This window comes from Acinonyx jubatus, chromosome E2 (genome assembly GCF_027475565.1).
Source record: "Acinonyx jubatus isolate Ajub_Pintada_27869175 chromosome E2, VMU_Ajub_asm_v1.0, whole genome shotgun sequence".
Taxonomy (NCBI): Eukaryota; Metazoa; Chordata; class Mammalia; order Carnivora; family Felidae; genus Acinonyx; species Acinonyx jubatus.
In genome coordinates this window covers 48,490,729-48,514,224 of record NC_069396.1, presented here as the reverse complement: position 1 = coordinate 48,514,224, position 23,496 = coordinate 48,490,729, and the positions used below count along the sequence as shown (strand labels likewise).

Below are 23,496 nucleotides of genomic sequence, written 5' to 3'. Positions count from 1 at the left end.
GGTCTGGCTGAGACCTTTAACCTCTGCCCTCCACCCCATAACAGATGGGGGGGGCACACTTTCCCGGTCTGTGGGCGGGTCTCTGACTCAGCTCAGGGCACCCCCTCCCCTTGCCCAGCTCCCCAAACCGGTCGGAGCCCTTCTAAAGGGCTCATTAGAGGGGAGAGGCCCCTATCTCCCTTCCCCCCCTTTTCTTTCAGGATTCCCGGGGTCTGGGCCTTAGGGAGGCATTTATACATAGGTGATCAAGACGACTAGCCCTTTAGGGGACAGGAACGGGGGGTGCTGGAGGCAGAGAGGGGGGTCGCGATGCTGGGTTTTCCAAGGGTGGGGCCGGTGGGGCCGGGATGGCCGGATGCCGCGGCCGCGGGCGGGGCAAGCTGGTCTCTCCCTCCTCCCTCGGGAGCTGTTGGACCTGTTGTCCCCCCCTCCACTTCCGGGCTGCTGGGGAGGGGGACAGAACAGCTTCTCTCCTCCCTCTTCCCCAGCCACCTGTCCTCTAGACAGAAAAGGCAGCGCCCGGAGCGCAGAGGGAAGCGCGCCGAAGCCTGAGCTGGTGAGGGGGCCGGGGCTGCGGGGGAAGACGGGGCTGGAAGCTCGGCCATCTGGGCGCCCGGGGGAGGAGGGAGGCTGCAGTTTGGGAATCTAACCCCGGGGAGGAGCAGAGGACGCAGACTCTCGGTTTGTGTAGAGAGGGAAACTAGGAGCCCCGACTCCCGGATCCCTGAGTGAGAAGGCAGGGGCGCTACTCCCTCCTCAGGTAGAGTCGGAGCCAAGTCTACCAGGCTCGGGAAAGGAGGATACGGGAGTCCGGACGCCGGAGTCCCGGAGGGAGAAGGAGATGGGGTCGCTCTTGGGTGGTCTAAGGCATTGTGAGGGGCTGCCGGGAGGGTCCGAGGCTAGACCCTTGGGTAGGAGGGAGAGGCCAGTAGGGGGCGTGCTAAGACCCCGACTCAAATTCCGGTCTGGCCTTCGGGGGTGTGGCGCCCTGGGAGCCATCGAACCCCGCCCCCAGAAACTCCAGGCCACGCCTCCGAGTGCTCAGTTCCAGTCTTTGATCTCCTAGACCCGCCTCCTGGAGCTCTTTTCCACGCGCCCGAGCAGTCGGGAGCTGCTCTGGCCTCGTGGGCCACACCCCCACGCTGCCAGACCACGCCCCCGGAACGCAAGGGCCAGCCCACTCCGCCGGAGCCCGAAGCGGCCATGGGGACGCCGAGCGGCCCGGGGGAGGGGTGCCAGCCGCCTCCGGTACCGGAGTGCGACGCGGAGGACCGGCCCCATGGGGCTACGCAGCCCCAGGTGCACGCGGGGGACACCCACAAGCCGGAGGCGCCCGAGGTCCCCGAGGCCCCCGAGGCCCCCGAGGAGCCCCAGAGAGTGAAGGAGCTTCCCAGCGGCCGAGGAGCTGAGCAACAGGCTGAGGAAGAGGAAGAAGTGGGAGAAGGCAGCAGCACGGAGAGCAGCCGCGACGCGGTGAGGGACCTGGAGGGCGAAGGAGGGGTCACGGGGGGACCCAGAGAGAGGCACTGGCGGGTGACAGAGGGACAGGTATAGAGAGACCCGGAGACAGGGAGACAAGGACAAGGACCCAAAAGAGACAGAGACACAGACCAGAGACAGAGGCTCAGAGAGATGAGGATAGAGACACAGACAGACACCCAGAAACAAAGGACAGAGATGCTCAGAGAAACAGAAATCTTGAGAAAGGAAAATACTCTGAGAGGGGCAGACATAGCGATTCAGAGATAGAGACTAAGTCGGAGAGACAAAGCCCAGAGAAACAGAGGGAAAGACTCAGACCCGGGGCGGGGGGGGGGGGGGGAGAGGGAGAGAGGCAGAGAGACAGAGAGAGATCCGGGTCTATGAAAACGCAGCGCCGGGAATGGGACCTGGGTATGGAAAAAGGCACCTTCTTTGAGTCGGCCACATACCCCCTCCCCTATTGCCAGCCCCTGGGCCTCCTCCCAGGCGGGGGGACACCGCACCTACACCCTCCCCCACTTGAATAACCGGGCGTGGCGACTGACTGGGGCTGATCAGGACCCCCAGTCCGGGGAATGCGGTGGGGAACGGACCTACCCGGTGGCTGACGGGTGAGGCCTCCCCTCTTGACCACGCACCCTTCAACCTCAGGGGGAGGCTCCGCCCCCAGCACAGATCCCGGCCACGGCCCCCGCATCCACCCAGCCTGGAGAGAAGGTGCGAGGGGCCGCGCGGCGGCTTCGAGAGCAGCAGCTGGAGGCACTGACCCGCGTGGCCCTGATGGAGCAGCGAGTGAAGGAGCTACAGCGCCAGAGGAAGGAGCTGAGGATCGAGGTGAGGCCGCGGACCTCGTGGGAAGTCTGGCCCCAGCTCCAGGAAGCCCTCACGGCCAGTCTGCCAGGCCTTTCCTCCTGCAGAATCCGATTCTTAGGCCTCCGGTCCTATCCTCCCTCCGAATCCAAGAGCTCAGATTCCCAGGCATCCGAGTGCCCTGCCTCCACACCGTCCTCGGACCCAGGCCTCTGGGCCCCAGTCCTTGCATTCTCTCCACAGATGGAGGTGGAGGTAGCCCTTCTGCGGGGTGAGCTGGCTGGGGAGCGAGTGGCTGCCCGGCGCGAGGAGGAGCAACTCCGGGAGCTGCTTGGACAGCAGGTGGAAACGGAGCAGGGCAGCCGGGAACAGCGGGAACAGGTCTGGTCCTGCTGGACCTTCACCACCAGTTTCCTTCCTGTGGGACGGATATTCCTGGTGGTGCTCCTGGGACCCGAGCCCCAGGGTTATCCCCGTTACCCAAGTGGGGATACTTGGTCTGGGTGGGGTGGGGAATGGGCAGATGTACTTGTTTTCCTTCTCCCTCCCTGACCGTGATTCTAGAACCTGACTCACGGCAGGGGTCGGGGGGGGGGGGGGTTGCAGGAGTGGGGTCTTCCTTCGCCTGGCCTCTTTGGTCTTTAAATGTCATACTGGGAAAAATGTCAAACCAACAAACAGAATAGTCAGATGGTGGCCGTGTGGTTGTGTCCACCGGCTTCAGCAGTGATTAATCATCCCGTTTTGTTTTCTGTCCCCCAATTTGCTTCCCTATCCCCAGTTTTAAACACCGATCCCAGCTATGATATTGTATGTAAATTCTTTAAGAACCTATTCATTCTCTTTTTTTTTTATTAAATTTTTAAAAATTTTTATTTATTTTTAAGAGAGACAGAGCATGAGCGGGGGAGGGGCAGAGGGAGAGGGAGACGCAGAATCCCAAGCAGGCTCCAGGCTCTGAGCCGTCAGCACAGAGTCTGATGCTGAAGTCAGTCACCCAGGCGCCCCTCATTCTTTTTTTTTTTAAGTTTATTTATTTACTTTAAAGTTTCTTTATTTATTTTGAGAAAGAGAGAGCTCAGGGGAGGGACAGAGAGAAAGAAGGAGACAGAGAAACCCAAGTGGGCTCCACGCTGTCAGCACAGAACCCGATGCAGGGCTTGAACCCACAAACTGTGAGATCATGACCTGAGCCAAAATCAAAAGTTGGGTGCTCAACCAACTGAGCTACTCAGGCGCCCCCTAAGTTGATTTATTTTGAGAGAGAGAGCGCGCAGGGGAGGGGCAGAGAGAGATTTCCAAGGAGGCTCTGCACTGTCAGCACAGAGCCCAACGTGGGGCTTGATCCCACAAACCATCAGATCATGACCTGAGCCGAAATCAAGAGCCGGAGGCTTAACTGACTGAGCCACCCAGGCGCCCCTAAATGTTCCCTGATTTTTGAGGCTTACCTTAAACTCCTCCCACCCAGGAAGTCTTGGATCACCCCTGTAGAAATTGCTCCCGACTCTTGATTCCCGGTCTCTGTGCCCCACTGCCCTGATTGTCTCAGTCTGTTCTGAGTGTAATGGACCCAGCCGTTACAGATAGACAGAACCAGACAGATAGGGTCCCTGCACTCTTGGCCCTGGCACCCAGGCAGGCTTCTGAGTTCTGGCTGGGCTGGCCTCTGTTTCACTTCCTGTGTCCAGACTGTGGCTCAGAGCCCGGCTGTTCTTTCAGGAACAGAAGCAACTGAGCCAGGAGCGGGATCGGGTGGAGGCTCTTCGCCAGCGACTCCAGGAGGCCCAGGGACAACTCGACTCACAGCCAGAGGACCAGCGTGAGCGACTTCTGCAGGGGGTGCAGGAGGTGAGGCTCCTCCAGATACACTCGGGGACCTGGGGTCTGAACCGTTCTTTCCTTCGGACCCAGACGTCCAGGCCCTCAGTCCCCTCCTCCCTCCCTTAGGAGTTCAGGCCCCAGCCCTGTAAGCCCCAGGACTCTGGAGGCTAGACCCCCAGGTCCCTCTTACCTCCTTGACCGGGACTCCTGGCCCCGGCCCACTACCCCCTGGGCCCCAGTCTTTTTTTGCATTCCCACCCGCAGATGAGGGAACAGCTGGATGTGGCCCAGCATGCCTACGAGGACCTAGAGTTCCAGCAGCTGGAGCAGGAGAGCCGGCGGGAGGACGAGGACCGGGACAGCCCCGGGGCCCGGGCACTGGACCCCAAGGTCCGGGAACTTCAGGCCAGCGTGGCGCAGCACAGGGTAAGTCGGGCCGGGCTGGCCCTGCCTCCCTCGCTGCTGCCCTCTGTCTCCTCCATTCCACGACTGGCCCTTTCTCTGTCCTCCTTTCCCGTCTGGGTCCCGTTCTTTGGAGCAGGGACAAGCGTTGATGTTTATGGAGCATTTACTATGTTCCAGGCACGGTCCTAAATGTTTCATGAGTCTTTGCTCATTGAATCATTCAAGAATCCTAGGAGGCAAACCTTACCTTCTTTCCACTTTATAAGTACAGGAACTGAAGGTCAAGGTGCTCGAGTAATCTTTTCCAAAGGTCACTCAGTCTGTAGAGGATAGAGCTGGGATCTGAACCTACTCGGTCTTGGCCACTGCGTTCTCTGCCTCTCAAACCCAAGTCCAAAAAGAGAACCCTGCCGGCCCTCTCTGGGAGTTTCGTATTCAAGGGTCGGACAGGTCCTACTGGAAAAAGTGACATGTTTTGACTATATTTAACACAAAGTTTTCTAAAGTTTTCAGTTCGAAGGGTCTGACATGGGTCTCCTTTGCCCACCTCCACCTCTGGATCTTCTCCCTTCCTGTCTCACACAGCTTCTGTCTGTCTCCGTTCAGTCGCATCTTGTCTCTTTTCTCTGCATCTTTCTCTTGGGGGTCTGTCTCGGTCCCGGGCTCTCGAGGAGGACTTGGCTCTGTGGGAGCCAGCCGGGAGCCCTGGGGCAGCTGAGTGACCAGGTCACTCGGGTGTGCCCTGCAGCGCCGGATCCAGGTCTTAGAGGAGCAGCTCAAGGCGCTGGGGGAGCAGATGGCAGCTGAGAGCAGGGGGCTGAGCCAGAAGAAGGAGGAGGCCCTTGAGGCCCTGACGCAGGTAAGTCCTGGAGGCCTGTGCAGCTGTCCTCACGTCCCTCTGGGGGCATCCCGTCGCCACGCGGCCCCCCAGGATGTCTCCTGGCGTCAGGGAAGGCTGCTGGGACATCCCATTTCGACTGCGATATGGGAAGTGGTGATCACTTTGCTCTCCCTTAGGAACGGAGCCGACTGCTCCAGCTTAACTGCCTTCAGGGAACCCCTGGAGGGGACTTCTCTGAGTCCAGCCAGGCCCTCACTAAGGTAAGGGGATGTCCTGCACCTGTCAGCCCCTCCCCCCTCAGACCCAGGAGTCCAGGCCCCCAGACCCCTTCTCCCTTGGGATCTGCATTTCTCAGCCCCCTAAATGCGTTTACCTTTGGGACCCAGGAGTTCAGGCCCCGGAGCCCCCCCTCTGCCCCCCCCAGGGGACCAATAAACAGTCTCTGCCCAGAGCCCTTGTTCCCTAAGACCAGGGTCTAACTCTCTTGTCACCTTGAGCCTCTGTTTCTCCGTCTGAGAGATGGGCTGACGCTGGAGCCATGAGCCAGAGCATCTGGGAACTGGTGGGTCATCTGTGATCTTTGTGGCTCCCATTAACCTTCCGCCCCTCTCCTGAAGCTCCTGTTCACCCAGAAGACAGACCGCCAGCTGCTGGTGCTGCAGGACCCCGCCGCCCACACCGCCACCGCCACTTCTTCCTGCCTCTTCTCTGTTCACAGCTCTCTGCAGGTACCTTCCCCCCCATGTCTTCCTGTCACTGCGTCTCCAGAACTTTCACGGTGGCTCTCTCTGCCACGGGGGCATGGGGGACAGGGAGGCGTGATCGAGGGATATTTTAATTTAATTTTTATGAGGCTCAAGCTTCCTGTACCGATTTTCTTTCTTCTGCCTGATATCCCCCCCTCCCCCCGCTCCCCTGGCAAAATGGAACTGGGTGCCCCCAGGAGGACATTTTATTTTTATTATTATTTCAAAAAATTAATTAATTCCTTTTTTAATAGAATTTTTTTTTCATTTAAATCCACATTAGTTAACATATAGTGCAGTAATCATTTCAGGAATAGAATTTAGTGGCTCATCATTTACATTGAACACCCAGTGCTCATCCCAACAAGTGTCCTGCTTAATGCCCCTCACCCATTTAGCCCATCCCCCTCCCTCCAGCACCCCACCAGCAACCCTCAGTTTGTTCTCTGTATTTGTTCTCTGTATTGTTCAAACCATCTCTTACAGTTTGTCTCCCTCTCTGTTTTCTTATTATTTTTGCTTCCTTTCCCTTATGTTCATCTGTTTTGTATCTTAAATTCCACGTATGAGTGAAATCGTGTATTTGTCTTTCTCTGACTAATTTTGCTCAGCATAACACACTCTAGTTCCCTCCACGTAGTTGCAAATGGCAAGATTTCATTCTTTTTGATTGCCGAGTAATAACTCCATTGTATATAGGTACCTCATCCTCTTTATCCATTCATCCGTCAGTGGACATTCGGGCTCTTTCCATAACTTGACTCTTGTTGCTAGTGCTGCTATAAACATGGGGGTGCGTGTGCCCCTTTGAAACAGCACACCTATAGCCTTTGCATAAATGCCTCGTCGTGCAATTGCTGGGTCGTAGGGTAGTTCTATTTTTCAGTTTCTGAGGAACCCCCACACTGTTTTCCAGAGTGGCTGCACCAGTTTGCATTTCCACCAGCAGTGCAGAAGTGTTCCCCCTTTCACCCAGGAGTGCATTTTAAAAGCAGCATTTTAAAAGATTGATAAAAAGGCCTCCTCTCTCCACCCCACTGGCCCCAGCCCCCCTCCCTGGCACAGCTACTCGTTTCTTGGGTACCCCTCCTTCCAGCTCTCCCTAACACTGGGGGTCCCCACTTATTAACGGGTTACAACACTCGTTGAAGGGGTTGTTGCTAACTCTTCAAAATGAAACAGAGTAGAGAGTGTCAGAGGTGGGCACGGGGTAGGGGTGAATATTAGGTGAAAATCTTTGTTTGAGGGGCGCGGTCGCGTCGTAAGCGCTTAGACATTGGCATATCACGTAAGCGTTGTTTTTTTTTTTTTAAGTGTGTGGGGCGCCTGGGTGGCTCAGTCGGTTGAGCGGCCAACTTTGGCTCAGGTCATGATCTCGCGGTCCGTGGGTACTAGCCCCGCGTTGGGCTCTGCTGACAGCTCAGAGCCTGGAGCCTGTTTCAGATTCTGTGTCTCCCTCTCTCTGACCCTCCCCCGATCATGCTCTGTCTCTCTTTGACTCAAAAATAAATAAACGTTAAAAAAAAAAAATTAAAAAAAAAAAGTGTGTATATCAGCCACTCGTTGGCTAACTTTTTTTTCCCTAACTTCACACTCTACCATGGAGATTGTTTTCCACTGATACGTTTAGAGCTGCTCATCATTTTTAATGACTCTAACGACAACAGTATAAGCAATAGTAATGGTGACAGCTGACATTTGTTGAGTCCTTGCAGTGTGCCAGGCACCGTTTTATTTTATTTTATTTTTATGTTGTTGTTTTTTTTTTAATGTTCATTTATTTTTGAGAGAGAGGGTGCGCGTGAGCTTGGGAGGGCCAGAGAGAGAGGGAGACGGAGGATTCAAAGCGGGCTCTGCGCTGAGAGGGGAGAGCCCGATGCCGGGCTTGAACTCGGGAACCATGAGATCATGACCTGAGCTGAAGTCCAATGCTTACCCGGCGACCCCCAGGCACTGTTTCAAATGCTTCGCATGGATTCACTCATTTGGTCTTTGCAATGATACTACCAGGTGGGTTCTTGCCTCCATTTTTTTTTTTTTATAGGTGAAAAAATGGAGGCAGGGAGGTGAAGGTAGTTAACTCACTGGAATGCAGCAGGGATGAGATTTGAATCCAGGCACTGTTTTCAGTGCACTAACCGCTCCAGGCTCTGGTGGGGTACAGAGGTCTACACGGGGGGCATTGAGCCTGACCTCAAGGGGGCTTTGGGGATTTGAGGCCTCTGTAGTTTACGCAATGCTGTTGTGAATACCTGTGTGTGCATGTGTCCTTTTTTGTACACACAATGATACCATTAGTTAATATTAATTATTATTAACGTTATTGTATTGTCTGATATAATTATATGCAGCGTGTAATACGTAATATATAGTATTTATTAATTAGTAACAATAATGATTTTTCAAAAAAAATTTTAAGGTTTATTTTTGAGAGAGAAGGAGAGAGTGTGAGTTGGGGAGGGGCAGAGAGAGAGGGAGACACACAATCTGAAGCAGGCTCCGGGCTCTGAGCTGTCAGCACAGAACCCGATGCGGGGCTCAAACTCACAAACAGTGAGATCATGACCTGAGCCAAAGTCAGATGCTCAACCGACTGAGCCACCCAGGCGCCCCAACAATCATGATTTTTGAAGGCTTAAGGTAGGCCAGGGTCTGCTCTAAGCCATTTTATCTTATTTATTTATTTATGCACTCATTCATTCATTCATTCATTCATTCTTTTTAAGTAGCTCCACGCCCAATATGGGGTTTGAACTCACCACACTGAGAGCAGGAGTCACATGCTCTACCCAACTGAGTCAGCCAGGTGCCCTCTAAGCCATTTTAATCATTTCGAAGCTATTATTTGGGAGTGAGAAGCAGTCATCTATTGGCAGTGTGACATGGTACCATCTAATACATATATCCTGAAATAAATCTATCTATAAAAAATATTTCCTTCTTTGCTCAGAAGAACCCCCAGAAGTAGGTCCCATCATTATCTGGGTGAAGGGTTTGGGAAATGAACTCTCCAGCTGGTTCCCCTGGCAGCCTGATAAAGGTGAAGTGACAACTAGGTTGCCAGGCAACACGACGTCGAGTAATTATGATCCTTAGAAGTAAATTGCATATCTATAAATACTTGCTGGGAGGCCCTGTCCATTCCTATGGAGTTATTACCTGAGCTGTTGGCTCCCGTGGGTCCTATACCCACTGCGTGGATCTCATACCCGCCTTGCGCCTGGATGTCACCTGGGGGAACGTTCCAGGCCCTCTCCTGGGTGTTCTGCACGAGGTCACTCACATCATCCGTGCACCAACCGCAGCAGCAGGATGGTGGGACAGCGCTCACTTTACAGAGAGGAAATCCAGCCTGAGAAGACAGGAATTGCCAAGGTCACACCCCCAGGAAGTGGCCGAGATAGCTTTGAACCAGGTCTGCCTGTTTCCACGGCCCATGCCTTTCAGGAGGCAAGGGTGTCTCAGGAATCCTTCAGAATCCAAGTGGGCAATGTGGCTAATACTAGCTCGGAGGGAGCAGCTGGGGACCCCCAGCCGGGCACATCTTGAGCCCGGGGAGTATTTATTTACTCAGCCAGGTAAACAGACAAATGAAGAGTATTAACAAACAATACTCTTCCTTGCTCCTTCCTCTCTGTGCCTCCAGGTCCTGTTAAATCCCTCCCAAATCCAACCCTCCCCCCACCTTTCCAGGCTCACGTGATAACTGAGAGTCCTGACCCTGCTTGTGTCCAGCTGTTCTCCCACTTCCTGGGTAGTTGAACTGAGACATGTCTCTTTGCCTCAGTTTACTTAGCGGCCGAATGGGAATCACAGAACCCACTGGTTAGTGGCTAAAGTGCTCAGCATGATGCCTGGCACGCAACAGGTGTTCGGTGAATGTGCTGCTGTTACTATGATTATAATTACAATTATTAGTAGTATTATAATTATTAGCGCCCTTCTTCCACCTACTCCCACCCTCATCTTTGGTTTGGGGACCCTAGACCAGCCTCTTCATTGATAGCTCTCTCCACCTTACTTTTTGTCTCCCAGCAATCTGTTTCCCACACAACAGCCAGTGATTGCGACCCCTCCTCCTTCAGTCCTCCCCACCAAAAGCTGTCAGCGGCCCTCTGGGCCTCCTCACCTCAGCCTATGAGTCCTTCCATGATGTGGCCCCTGCCCGCTTCTCACCACTGTCCCCCATACACGCTCTGCTGAGCTGCAGGAGCGCTGACCTGCCAACATCCCATACTTGCTCCTGCCTCAGGGCCTTTGCATTTGCTGCTGCTTCTACCTGAAACACTGTTCCCCTCAGTCTTCCCTGGCCAACTCTCATTCTTTGGGCCTTAGGGTCAGCATCCAGACCCACCCTTCCAGTTGGAAGGTGATCCTCCTTTCTGACACCTTGTTATCTTTACTCACAGCAATTTTTTTTTAATTTTTTTTTTTACGTTTATTCATTTTTGAGAGACAGAGCATGAGTGGGGAAGGGGCAGAGAGAGGGAGACACAGAATCGGAAACAGGCTCCAGGTTCTAAGCTGTCAGCACAGAGGCCGATGTGGGGCTTGAACTCACAAACTGTGAGATCCTGACCTGAGCCAAAGTCGGACGCTCAACCGACTTAGCCACCCAGGTGCCCCATCTCACAGCAATTTCTGATGATGCACTTACTTGTATGATGGTTTATTTAGTTCCTACAACATAAGTGCCATGCAGACAAGGCTTGAGTCCACCTTGCCAACTCACTTCCTCAGTGCCAGGTGTCTAAGGTCTCAGCGAGGATGTGCTGGGAACATCTTTTGAAGCAAGGAAAGAGTGAACAGACATGGGCTCAGTTTCCTCCCTGTGAAGGGGAACGAAACTTTCCCAGCTCCTTGGGCTTTTCCTTTTTTTTTTTTTTTTTGATGTTTATTTATTTATTTTTGAGAGAGATAGCATGAGCGGGGAGGGGCAGAGAGAGAGGGAGAGAATCTCAAGCAGGCTCCCTGCTGTCAGCACAGGGCCCGATGAGGGGATCGAACTCACAAAGCCGTGAGATCGTGACCTGAGCCAAAGTCAGATGCTTAACCGACTGAGCCCCCCAGGGGCCCCCCTGTGGGCTTTTAGAAGTTTAGGTAAGTCTGCAGAGTGCCAGGTACATCGTTAGGTATATAATGAGCACTTGATAAATACTCGAAGTTCTTATTTTTTCAAACTTAAAAAAATTTTTTTGAAATGTTTATTTTTGAGAGAAAGATGAGAGGGAGTGAGAGCGTGAGCCAAGGAGAGGCAGAGAGAGAGAGAGAGAGAGAGAGAGGGTCTGAAGCGGGCTCTGTGCTGACAGTGGACAGCCCAATGCGGGGCTCGAGTTCGCAATCCTCAAGGTCATGACCTGAGCCACCCAGGCGCCCTGGAACTTTTTTTTTTTTTTTTTGGTTAGAGATAACATGAGTGTAGAAAATCACGTGGAACACTTGCACAGCTTAATGATTACATGGGAACACTCTGGAACTGCCAGCTATGTCAGGAGGTAGACCCAACAGCTGCTCCAGAAACCCGCCGCATGCCCCTGAATGATGACCCCCTCCGCCTCCTAGAGAATGGCCACCAGCCTGACCTTTACAGTATCTATAGCCTCTCTCTTTGCTTTAAAGTTCTGTCAGTTAAGTGTTTGTCCCTACACACTATAGTTTAGTCTTCCTTTTTTTTTCTTTGTCTTTTCTTTCTTTTCTTTTCTTTTTTTTTTTAAGTGGCTGTATGCTTTAAGTCTTTATAGACTTCCCCCTCTGTTTCTTTTTTCTGTCCCCTTGGCAATTTACTTGGGGAGGAAACCAGATGGGTGTTTTGTGGAGTTTCCCAGGCAGGGTTTGCTGATTGCCTTGTGGGGGTCATTGTCACCTCTCTGCCTCTTTGTATTTCCTGTAAAGTTGACTGTGGGGCCCTGAGCAGATGCAGGCTCAGCTTTGTGCTGGGCGCTGTGCACCTGTCTCTCTTTTTCTGGCGTGGGTGCCTCCATCTTTCTGAGGGGTCTCAAGTGCTAAAATTCTAGTCTGTTGTTCCTCTTCACCAATTCATTGCAATACTTCTGTCGAGAGACTTGCCTTCCTTTACTGTTATTAACTCATGGATTAAATTTTTTTTTAATGTTTATTTATTTTTGAAGGAGAGAGAGACAGAGTGTGAGTGGGGGAGGGGCAGAGAGAGAGAGAGAGACAGAATCCGAAGCAGGCTCCAGGCTCCCAGCTGTCAGCACAGAGCCCGACGTGGGGCTTGAACTCATGAACCAAACCACAAGATCATGACCTGAGCCGAAGTCGGATGCTTAACCAACTGAGCCACCCAGGCGCCCCACAGATTAAATATCTTGATGAGTTGTGATCTACAGCAGTGAGTACCCTTGCTGGTGCTCAAATTATGCCGTGTATTGTTTTTATTATTCTTCTAAAAAATATTTTATTTTGGGGGCACCTGGGTGACTCAGTGGGTCAAGCGTCCGACTCTTGATTTTGGCTCAGATCGTGATCTCACGGTCGGGAATTTGAGCCCTGCATGGGGCTCTGCGCTGATGATGCGGAGCCTGCTTGGGATTCTTTCTCTCCCTCTCTCTCTCTCTCTCTGCCCCTCCCTGCTCAGGCTCTTTCCATCTCTCAAAACTAAAAAAAAAATAAACATTAAAAAAACCCACACATCATTGTTTAAGGAAAGGTTTTATTTTGGGGGCGCCTGGGTGGCTCAGTTGCTTGAGCGTCCTACTCTTTAGTCTTGGCTCAGGTCATGAACTTGTGGTTTGTGGGAACTGCTTGGGATTCTTCTCCCTCCCTCTCTCTCTGCCCCTACCTCACTTGTGCACATGTGCATGCTCTCTCTGTCTCAAAATAAATAAACTTAAAAAAATAAATAAAAACTTTTATTTTTAAGTAATCTCTATACCCCACATGGGGCTCAAACTTACAGCCCCGAGATCAAGAGTCACCTGCTCCACTGGCTGAGCCAGCCAGGAGCTTTTATGATTATTGTTTTTTAATGTCTGTTTGTTTTTGAGAGAGAGACAGAGAGAGAGTGCAAGCAGGGGAGGGACAGAGAGAGAGGGAGACACAGAATCTGAATGGGGCTCCAGGCTCAGCTGTCAGCACAGAGCCCCACGTGGGGCTCGAACTCACAAACTGTGAGATCATGACCTGAGCTGAAGTTGGATGCTTAACTCACTGATCCCCCGAGGCACCCCAAGGCGCTCCTATTTTTATCATTCCTTATTACCTATTCAGAGTTGCTGTTTTTTCTTTCTTCTTCTTTTTTTTTTTTTAAGTTTATTTATCTTGAGAGAGAAAGCAGCAGCAGCATGGGGGGGCAGAGAGAGAAGGAGAGAGAATTCCAAGCAGGCTCCACACCCTGAGTGCAGAGCCCAATGCAGGGCTCTATCTCTCCAACTGCAGGACCATGACCTGAGCCAAAATCAAGAGTCAGACACTTAACAGACTGAGCCACCCAGGCAACCCTGTTTTTTCTTTTTAGAATGATTTCATTGTTCTTTCTTTTTCTTTCTTTCTTTCTTTCTTTCTTTCTTTCTTTCTTTCTTTCTTTCTTTCTTTCTTTCTCTTTCTTTCTTTCTTTCTTTCTCTTTCTCTCTCTCTCTCTCTCACTGTCAAATAAGTTTGTCTTCATTTTTTAGTAACTTTTTATTTTGAAGTAACGTAAGACTTACAGAAAAACTGCAGAAATAGTAGAAGGAATTCCTGTACACCTGGCATTCAGGTTCTGTAATTAACATTTTACCACATTTGACATTTGCTTTCTTATCCTTTCTCTCCACACACACACACACACACACACACACACACACACACACACACTTTACTATCTTTCTCTGCAGCATGATTCCCCTTTACCCCTAAACCCTTCCTACATTTATTACCTAGGGTCAAGGTCACTCTCTTATAAAACCACAGTGCAGTGATCAAATTCAGGAAACTAATACTGAGATAATACTAGTAAAATAACCAGATCCTATTCGTATTTTGTCAGCTGTTCCACCGTTGTTTTTTCTAGCAAAAACCAAAGTTTTTTCTGGTCCAGGAGCACAGGTTACATTGGGTTGTTATGTTTATTTATTTTTTTAAAGCCAAAATTCCCCTTGTTTCAACGTTTGAAGGGTATGGCAGGATATTCAGAGAGATGACTCTCCCACCCTTGTTTCCATCCATCAGTCCACCTCCTGGGCACAGCCTGGGTTACCAGTTTATTTATTTAGAGAGAGAAAGAGATAGAGCGAGCAGGGGAGGGGCAGAGGGAGGAAGACAGAATCCCAAGCAGGCTCCATGCTGTCAGCGCAGAGCCCGACACCAGGCTCGAACCCACAAACCGTGAGATCGTGACCGGAGCCAAAATCAAGAGTCAGCCGCTTAACCACCTGAGCCACACAGGTGCCCCTAGAGTTCATCCATTTAAAGTGTACAATCCAGAAGCGCCTGGGTGGCTCAGTTGGTTGGGCGTCCGATTTCGGCTCAGGTCACGATCTATTGGTCCGTGAGTTCGAGCCCCGCGTCGGGCTCTGGGCTGACAGCTCAGAGCCTGGAGCCTGTTTCAGATTCTGTGTCTCCCTCTCTCTCTGACCTTCCCCCATTCATGCTCTGTCTGTCTCTGTCTCAAAAATGAATAAACGTTAAAAAAAATTTTTTTTAAATAAAAATAAAGTGTACAATCCAGTGGTTTTTAGTATATTCACACACAGAGTGGTGCAGCCATCCCCACGATCTGTTTTACAGCATATTCATCACTCCCAGAAGAAACCCTGCATCCTATAGCTGTCACCCCTCAATGTCCTCCTCCCACATCCCCTGGCAACCACGAATCTACTTCCTGTCTCTAAATCTGCCGTTCCGCGCCTTGCCCTGTGTGGTCCTTGGTGACTAGCTGCTTTTCCCCAGCATCACATGTACAGTGGCTTTCTGATAGGAGCCGAGTAGCTACTGGTTTTCCTTGGCGGTCCTCCGGCTTAACAGTTGAGACTGAGTGCCTCTTCCTGTGTGCATGGGCCTTGTGTGTTTGTTTGTAGGGCTCCATCGGCCTCCAGAGGACTGGAAGCCTGCCCCGGAAGAGGGGAGAGAGAGCGAGCCAGAGGGGATCCCCCCGACCTCTATCCCTCCACTGTACTGGTGAGGGTCTCCCCGCACCTCCCCCCCGCCCATTATTCCCACGTACCTCCTTCCCCACCACCACCCTTCCCCTGGCAACGATGGAGGAATCTGGATGCCTGTAAGGGGTGGGGGGTGCTTACACAAGGGAGCATCCTGGTCCCCTAGCCCCAGCCCTTCTTTTCCAGGACCCCTGCAGGCCTCGGCCCTCCCAGCAACATCGGAAGACTCTGGAAGACACCCACTCTATCAGCTGCTGAACTGTGGCCCTGGGAACAGGTGAGACGTCAGGGAGAAGGTGGGGAAACGGGAAGAGGCCAGGCCACTGGAGCCTGCCCTGGTCTCTGTTCCCTCCTCCCAGCTGTGGGGCCCTCCACCCAGACATCGCCCGCATGGAGCGGCTCCTGCAGCAAGCTGTGGCGGAAAGGGAGCGACTGCTCAAGGCCAGGGTGAGACCCCAGCCCCTCCTGCTTAAGGTCAGGAGATCCTACTCCAGCCCCTCCTCCCTCAGACCCAGGAGTCCAGGCCCCCAGCCCCTCCCGTTTCAGACCCAGGGATCCAGGCCCCCCAGCCTATCCCCCCCTCAGACCCAGGGGTTCAGGCCCCCCAGTCCCCTCCTCCCTCAGACCCAGGAGTCCAGTCCCCCAGCCCCTCCCCTTTCAGACCCAGGGATCCAGGCCCCCCAGCCCATCCCCCCTCAGACCCAAGGATCCAGTAAGTTTTCCCCCACTTCTTATTGGTTAGCATCCTCATTTGAGTCCTTCCTCCTGAACCCACAGGAAGGGATGAGAAGAAGCACAGAAGGTTCCTCAGGCCCTGTTGTACCTGCCATCATGGTCAGTCCACCCCTGCCCTCAGCCTCACCTCCCTGCTCTGTTTCTGCCCTGGCCTCTGCCCTTTATCTCACCCTCTCCTCTCCTCGAAAGGCATAGAAAAGTGACCTTGGCAAGGGGAGGGGAACTAAAAAGGCCTGGTTTCTGTTCCCACTATATCCATGACATGTCCTCGGGTAACATGCTCTACTTCTCTGTGCCTCAGTTTCCTCTTCTATAAGTAGGTGACAATGTCAGCAGTTACTGTAGAATGAGGGCAAGTATATGCCAAGGCTTTTCAAAACTTTTAAAAATGTGTTTGATTCTTTAAAAAACTTCACTATACAAATATTCAAGCATATGCAGAGGTAGAATAGATTGATAAGCCCCTGTATACCCAACATGCAGCTTTGGTGATTATCAGTCTTTTTTCTTTTTTTTTTTTTTTTTCCTTTTTTAAAGATTTTTTTTTCTTAAGTAATCTCCACACCCAACGTGGGGCTTGAACTTACAACCCCAAGATCGAGAGTTGCACGCTCCACCAACTGAGCCAGCCAGGCGCCCCAGTGATAATCAGTTTTGAATCTTGTTTGACTTGCCAGCTTTGTTTTACTGATCCCTCACCTACTTCCCATCTTGCACTGGAATATTTTAAAGCATTTTTTTTAATGTTTATTTATTTTTGAGAGAGAGAGAGAGAGAGACAGAGCATGAGCAAGGGAGGAACAGAGACAGAGGGAAACAGAATACAAGCAGGCTCCAGGCTCTGAGCTGTTAGCACAGATCCCAATGCAGGGTTTGAACCCACAAACCATGAGATCGTGACCTGAGCTGAAGTCCCTCGCTTAACTAACTGAGCCACCCAGGTACCCCATGCACTGGAATATTTTAAAGCAAATTCAGACATTGTATAATTTCGTCCGTACCTCACTGTGTATCTCCAATAGGTAAGTTCTCTTTTCAACATAACAAAAATCCCATTGTCATACTTTATGAGATGATTAATAATTCTGTAACATTCTAATGTGTGATCCATATTCACATCTTCCTAATGGTCGCCGAAATGTCTTTTTATGGTTGGTTATTCAAATCTGGATCCAAACAAAGTACACACAATGCGTTTAAAATGTCTCCTAAATCTCTAATACTAAGAACCCTCTTGGGGCGCCTGGGTGGCTCAATCCGTGAAGCATCGACTTCGGCTCAGGTCATGAGGATCTCCAGGTTCACGGGTTGAGGCCCCACCTCAGGCTCTGTGCTGACAGCCTGGAGCCTGCTTTGGATTCCTTGTCTCTTTCTCTCTCTCTCTCTCTCTCTCTCTCTCTCTCTCTCTCTCTCTCTCTCTCTCTGTCTCTCTCTCTGCCCCTTCCCCATTCTTGCTCTGTATCTCTCTCAAAAAATAAATAAAAACATTAAAAAAAAAAAAAAAAGAATCCTCCCTCCCTACTTTTTAAAAAATGCCATTTATTGGTGGGAAAAAAAAATTGAGTCATGTATCCTGTAGAGTTTTGCATATTCTGGATTTAGCTGACTGTTCCTCATTAAAATTTTATTTTTATCTATGCTAATAGCATGAATACAAATGCTTTGCATTGGGGGAAGTGAGGGTCGCCCATTGTACCTCTGGAGGCCCAAGCGTTTTCTCTTGCTGGGAAGACTTCGAATCTTATTCTATACTTCTCCACGTGCACCGATCGAACCATATTTTGTGAATTTATTTTTCCCATAAATGATCACTTTGTTCCCAACCTGCCTTTTGTTTTCTCAACCATCTGTCCTTTCCTTATTATTATTACTTTGTTTTCAACCAATATTTGAGCGCCTACTGTGTGGTAGACCCTGGGGTACGGCAGTGACCCAAATGACAGTCCCTGCCCTGGGGGAAGCTGGCTTTTAGGGAGGCACATCGAAAAAAACACCAGCATCAATAAGTAAAATAAACAGCGTGTCAGGGGCTGATAAGAGCCAAGGAGTAAAATATACCGGGAAGGGCAGTGGAGCCTTCGGGCTGTCAGGCATGAGCTCTGCCTCATTAAAAATGAAGCAGTCCTGCTTTGGAGCATCATCATTTATTCATCAGCCCCCTGCTTTGTGCCTGGTCGCGCCTCCCCCACCCCCACCCCAGTTTCACCCCAGGCCGCCTTCTTGTGCGCATGCCCGATCGCGGGGCTGGGACCCTGAACAAGAGCTCGAGAGCTTGTCCTTGAAACACCCTCGTGAGGAGGGTGCTGTGATAGCTCCGAATTTCAGCACAGGGGAACCGAGGCTCCTAGAGGGGCAGGGGTTCCGTGGGGGTGACATGGAGGGGCAGCGGTGGAGTCGCGAGTCCCGAGCCCGTCTATTCTCCTGGATTGGGGCCCCGCTCTGCCACGTCCTACCTGGGTAACCTTGGTGAGTCACTGCCTGTCTAGAAGCCTCAGTTGCCTCATCTGGGAAATGGGGACAATAGACGGTGTTTTGGTTTTGGTTTTTCTGTTTTGTTTTTGTTTTGTTTTTGAGAGGAAGGAAGGTGATCACCACTGTGATCACTTCCCACAGTGCTGAACACGGAGTGAGACCTTTCATACACGTTGGTGACCGTTAGTGTAACTGTCTGGATTTGGTGACAGGACCCATAGAAGATTCCAGGCCCCGCTGGCTGACCTTGTAACTGCTTCTTCCCCTCCTATGCATTCCCTCAGCTCCTCTGCACCTGCCCTCCACCTTCCCCATCTCCATGCAGTGAGTCTCCTCTATTTCTCAACCCTCCTTGCCTTACTTCTGTTTCCTCAACTCGTTTTCTCAGCCCTTGATACCCAAGGCGTGGCCCATGGGCCAGCAGCACTGACCCCTGGGAGCTTGTTAGACATGCAGAACCTCACACCCACCCCTGACCGAACCCGGGGCAGCATTTAAAAAAATTTTTAATTTAACTGTATTGTTTTTATTTTAGAGAGAGAGAGAGAGCAAGCATGTGATCGGGGGAGAAGGCAGAGGGAGAGAGAGAAAGAGAATCTCAAGCAGGCTTCACGCTTGAGAAGGGACTCCATTCCACGACCCTGGGATCATCACTCCAGCTGAAATCAACCGACTGATTTCAGTTGGGACGATCAACCTACTGAGCCATCCAGCCACCCTCCCCCCTCCTCCCCTGTGGCTGCATTTTTAACGAAATTCCTAGGGGGTCTGCCTGTGCGCTCAAGTCTGAGACACAGTGCTCTGAGCCTCAGCGTGACTGTGGGGGATTATACCATTCTTTGCAGGGAAAAGAATAGGTGCGATCAGGCTGGGCCTTACGAACAGTAGACACTTTCATTGCCTTAAGTTTTTCCCCTTCTATGGCCGCCAGAGATGATCGCTGTGCTTGGTGAATCCTGGCTCTGTCGGCTCTAGCTGTGTGACTTGGGCCTAGTGACTTAACCTCTCTTGAGTCTTGGTTTCCACATCTATAAAATGGGGGTAATAATGTACTTACGTCCCAAGGGAGTTTGAGGGGGCCGAGGGATTGTCCCTATAAAGCGCTTAGCACAGGTAAGAATTGCTGATTTCATCACAAGAATAACCACAATAGTAGTAGAAACTGCTCTCAAGTATTGATCACTGACTTGGTCCCTGTTGCACAGGATATGAGGGTCCCACTGGGCTCCCTCACTTCTCTGACATAGCTCTTGTGTTTCAGAGTGAACTCTAGGGGCGGGAAGACCTGGATTTGTGTTTCAGCTCTACCACCTAGAAGCCCTGTGATACCTCGGGTGGATTATTTTATATTTTTGTACCTCAATTTGCTCATCTGTAAAATGGGGCTCCTAGTAGCCCGGTTCCCAAGGGCAGTCCTGGGGAGTCAAGTTGTTGCTGCTAGAAAGCCCTGGGCAAGGTGCCATGGTCCAGAAACGTAGCTGCCGGATCACGATCATTCTCATGATGGCCACTCTGGATATTGCTGTTGAAAGGCTGCGGCGGGCCTCACAGGTGAGCTGCAGGACCGCCCCCTCCCTGACCCTTTGATGTCAGCCGCCCCCTTCTCTTCCTTCCTCAGGCCCCGCCCACGCCCCCACCCCGCCCCCCAGGCCCCCGGGTCTTGGATCTCAGGCAGCACCTGGAACGCTGGGGCCACAACCCGGAGAACTGCCCGCACGTGAGGGTGTCGGGGGGCTGCTGCCGCGGATCCCTGGTGAAGATGGGCGGCCGCATTAAGACCTGGAAGAAACGGTGGTTCTGCTTTGACCGCCAGGCGCGCCGCCTGGCCTACTACGCCGGTAAGCCCCGCCTGGCCGCCTGGGACCTGGGACCCCAAGACCCTGGAAGTGGCCACAGCGGAGGCCTTCCCCACCGGACGCCTAAGAGACACCCCCCCCCCCCACCCCCTTCTGTCTTAAGCCCACGAGTCTGGCTTCCCAGCCCTAGGAGCAACCTGGAATCCAACCCCCCAGCCCTCCTCAGTAACACGGGTGACAGTTTCATACAATTCTGGCCCCCCAGACCCCATTTCCCTAAGACACCCGGGAAGAGTCTGAACCGACATTGTCCGGGTCCTCCCCCACCCTCAACACCCAGGGGTCCAGGCCCCTCACCCTCCCTCTCCAGGAGAGCCCATGATTCTGAACCTCTCCTTGAGTCTCTTTTCTTCTCCAAGACCAAGGCACTCAGGGACCTAGGACTCCAGCTCCCCAGACCCCATTCCCCAGTCCTGTCAGTCTCCCTTCCAACCTCAACATTCACCCACCTCCCAGCCAGGGTATTTTAGGGACCTTCAGACTGTCACCAGTCCCTCACCCCAGCACCAGTCTCTGGACTTGGGTCCGGCCATCCCCGCTCTGACGCACAGATGCAAACCTCTCACTGGCTGTTTCTCCCTCACCTCCCTCCTCAGACAAGGAAGAGACCAAGCTCAAAGGCGTCATCTACTTCCAGGCCATAGAGGAAGTCTATTACGACCACTTACGCTGTGCCTTCAAGGTGAAGCCCTCGTGTGGGACCCCCCTGCCCTCCTGGTCAGAGCCCCTGCAGTCAAACCTTAGCTTGTCCCCGGGAAAGGCCACCCAGAGATTGCACCATCAGGGTACTCTACCCAGCACAAGAGCCCACCGGTCATCTCACTGTAGCAACCAAAAATTAACAGCCCAGTCTCTGGCTCTCTGCCACTGTTACTTGTCTTGGGGCAAAAAAAAAAAAGATCTAGAGCAAAAATTTGGCAGGCTCTGATGCCAAGCTGGGAAGGAATAAATGACTGAAGATGGCAGGGTGAGGACCCAGGTGGCCTGGGACCATCATAAGGAGATGATCGTTTCTCAGCCTCTGCCCATAGTTGCCAAATGGGAATGGGCCACATGGTGTCACTTCATACTCTATTACCCTAGAGGACTCAGGAATTCGAAACTTGTACAAGTGCAGTGCCAGAAATGTAAATGTTGGCAACTGGTATAGTATTTAGAGAGCTCTGGAGAGCAACTGACTATGGCCTTTTATTTTTTAGGAATGTTTATTTTTAAGGGAAGGGAGGGAGAGAGGCAGATAGAGAGAGAGTGGGAGGCACAGAATCTGAAGCAGGCTCCAGCTCTGAGCTGTCAGCACAGAGCCCGACGCGGGGCTCGAACTCACGAACCTCGAGATCATGACCTGAGCCGAAGTTGGACGCTTAACCGACTGAGCCACCCAGGAGCCCTGACTATGGCCTTTTAGAGCTTAGATTGGAACCCCAGCTGTGGGACCTCAGGAAAGTGACTTCCCTTAGCCAGCTTTATTTTTCTCACCTCCAAAATGGGCATAGTTCAACCCCGTTTCCTCAGAGTTGAGAAGGTTAACAGCAGGCAATGGGCGTAAGGGATTTACTCAGTTCAGGGCTGGCAAGTAGGTACTTAATAAATGGAGTGTAGATACTAGTTTTCCCCAGTGACAAACCAGGAGAACCTAGATTCTGGAAAGGGGAAATTTGAAAGCTTGTATTTCTAATATATAAGGTAGGCTACAAAGGGGACATGAGTCCTCCATCTAAATTCCTCCTGCTCCCCAAATTCGAAGCCTCCAAATGTTAATTCGTTTGGTTTTCATAACCCAGTGAGGTAGGTAGCATTATTTACGAAGACAGATGGGGGACTTGGTTCAGAGAGCCTAAGTAACGTGTCCAGTGCCACACAGCACATAAGTAGCAAGGCTGGGATTCGAACCCAAATGCCCTCGTAACCACCTTCACTCTGCTTACCCCAGAGCCCCAACCCTCGCCTGACGTTCTGCGTGAAAACCTACGAACGCCTCTTCTACATGGTGGCACCGAGCCCCGAGGCCATGCGCATTTGGATGGACGTCATCGTGACCGCCGCGGACGAGAATCACGCCCCCTGAGGGGCCCCGCCCTCCCGGGGGGCGTACTGGCGAGGCTCCGCCCCCGCCCCGCCCGCGGCCTCGCCTGCTGTGGAAAAGCCCCGGGCCCGCCCCTTCGGAACTTCCGGGAATCCTGCAGGTGCCGCGGCTCGGCGGGCCCGAGCCGCGGCGTTTGGGGCTGCAGGTGTCTTCCCGCTACGGGAAGCCAGCCTCAGGGGCCCTGCCCCGGGCAGGAGGAAGACTGCAGGGGCGGGAAGGAACTATTTATTGGTGCTCCTGTGATACCGAATTAAACACGGAGGAAAACAGTGATTGCTGCCGTGGTTTCTAGCACAGGCGTCCCGGGCCCCTTCCTAGGCAGGATGTCCGAGTTATAGGTATCTCTGAGCGCGAAGCATCCCACGGCCGGTTCTCCTCTCTTTAGGAATGGAGGCCTTCATGATTAAGGTCAAGGCGGGGAGAAGGAGGTGGGGAGGCATGTGTCTTTAGTCTTTGGTAATTTTGCTATTTTCAGTTTGTGGGACCCGCCCCCCGCCCCCCCCCCCCCCCCCCCCGCTTCCACCCTTTTTGACTTGACTGAGCTCTTGGCAATTTCTAGGAACTTCTAGGCTCCTGGCCTCCAGGCCTTGGCACATAATTATTCCCTGTACCCTGCCCTTGACCAGCTAGCTCCTCCTTCCTCAGGTCTTCTTTGGGATGTCCCCTCCTTCAGGAAGCCCTTCGTGGCTCCCTCAGCTGGGCCAGGCATCCCACTTTGAGCTCCCCTCTCCCATCCCTGAACACCCTAGGTCATCACTGGTAATGGGTTTGCGTCCCTTATGGACTGGGAGTCCCATGAGGTCAGAACCAGAGGTGTCCTGGTTACTGCCATGTCCTCAGCACCATAGGACACATTTCATTCCATGAAAGTGGAGGAAAAATGCTTCCCTTTCACCTCTTGGTCTTTGTTCATACTGTTCCTTTTGCTTAGGCACTTTTCCTCAGTCCACCCTACTACTCATCACTTAGGTCATAGCTCAGGTGGTTCCTTCTCCAGGACGCCTTCCCTGACTTTCCGGGCTGAGACAGGTGCTTCCTCCGGGCTTCCTCTGTGCCAGCCCTGATCACTCTGCCTGTGCTTCTCCCATCACAGCTTTGAAGACACTGGGTCCTCACTGCTGATGAAGCGTGTCTTCCCGTGCTG

At 52.3% G+C, this 23,496-nt stretch overlaps 1 protein-coding gene across 3 annotated transcripts; it reads left to right on the top strand.

The window, feature by feature from the left end:
* The first annotated feature begins 399 nt into the window (after positions 1 to 399).
* Positions 400 to 22,625, top strand: PHLDB3 (pleckstrin homology like domain family B member 3). Of its 3 annotated transcripts, none has more exons than XM_027037694.2 (16): positions 400 to 556; positions 1,067 to 1,473; positions 2,134 to 2,316; positions 2,536 to 2,634; positions 4,015 to 4,143; positions 4,381 to 4,542; positions 5,270 to 5,380; positions 5,539 to 5,622; positions 5,980 to 6,090; positions 15,126 to 15,225; positions 15,393 to 15,483; positions 15,566 to 15,653; positions 15,984 to 16,040; positions 20,032 to 20,251; positions 20,866 to 20,951; positions 22,200 to 22,625. In XM_027037694.2, exons 2-16 carry the CDS (start codon positions 1,204 to 1,206, stop codon positions 22,332 to 22,334), a joined length of 1,926 nt encoding a protein of 641 aa, XP_026893495.1. In that variant the 5' UTR covers positions 400 to 556; positions 1,067 to 1,203; the 3' UTR covers positions 22,335 to 22,625. The 3 variants fall into 3 exon arrangements, with proteins under 3 accessions (XP_026893495.1, XP_026893494.1, XP_053065940.1); XM_027037693.2 differs by having other exon boundaries at positions 2,536 to 2,673; XM_053209965.1 differs by lacking the exons at positions 20,032 to 20,251; positions 20,866 to 20,951; positions 22,200 to 22,625 and adding an exon at positions 18,951 to 19,589 and having other exon boundaries at positions 2,536 to 2,673.
* Positions 22,626 to 23,496: the final 871 nt, after the last annotated feature.

What these genes read in the sequence shown, in the direction of transcription:
- PHLDB3 (XM_027037693.2), top strand. Translation starts at nt 1,204, where the DNA reads ATGGGGACGCCGAGCGGCCCGGGGGAGGGGTGCCAGCCGCCTCCGGTA. An exon ending in TTCTGCAGGGGGTGCAGGAG is followed by an intron (nt 4,144 to 4,380) that starts GTGAGGCTCCTC and finishes TCCCACCCGCAG; the next exon opens with ATGAGGGAACAGCTGGATGT. An exon ending in CCAGCCAGGCCCTCACTAAG is followed by an intron (nt 5,623 to 5,979) that starts GTAAGGGGATGT and finishes CCTCTCCTGAAG; the next exon opens with CTCCTGTTCACCCAGAAGAC.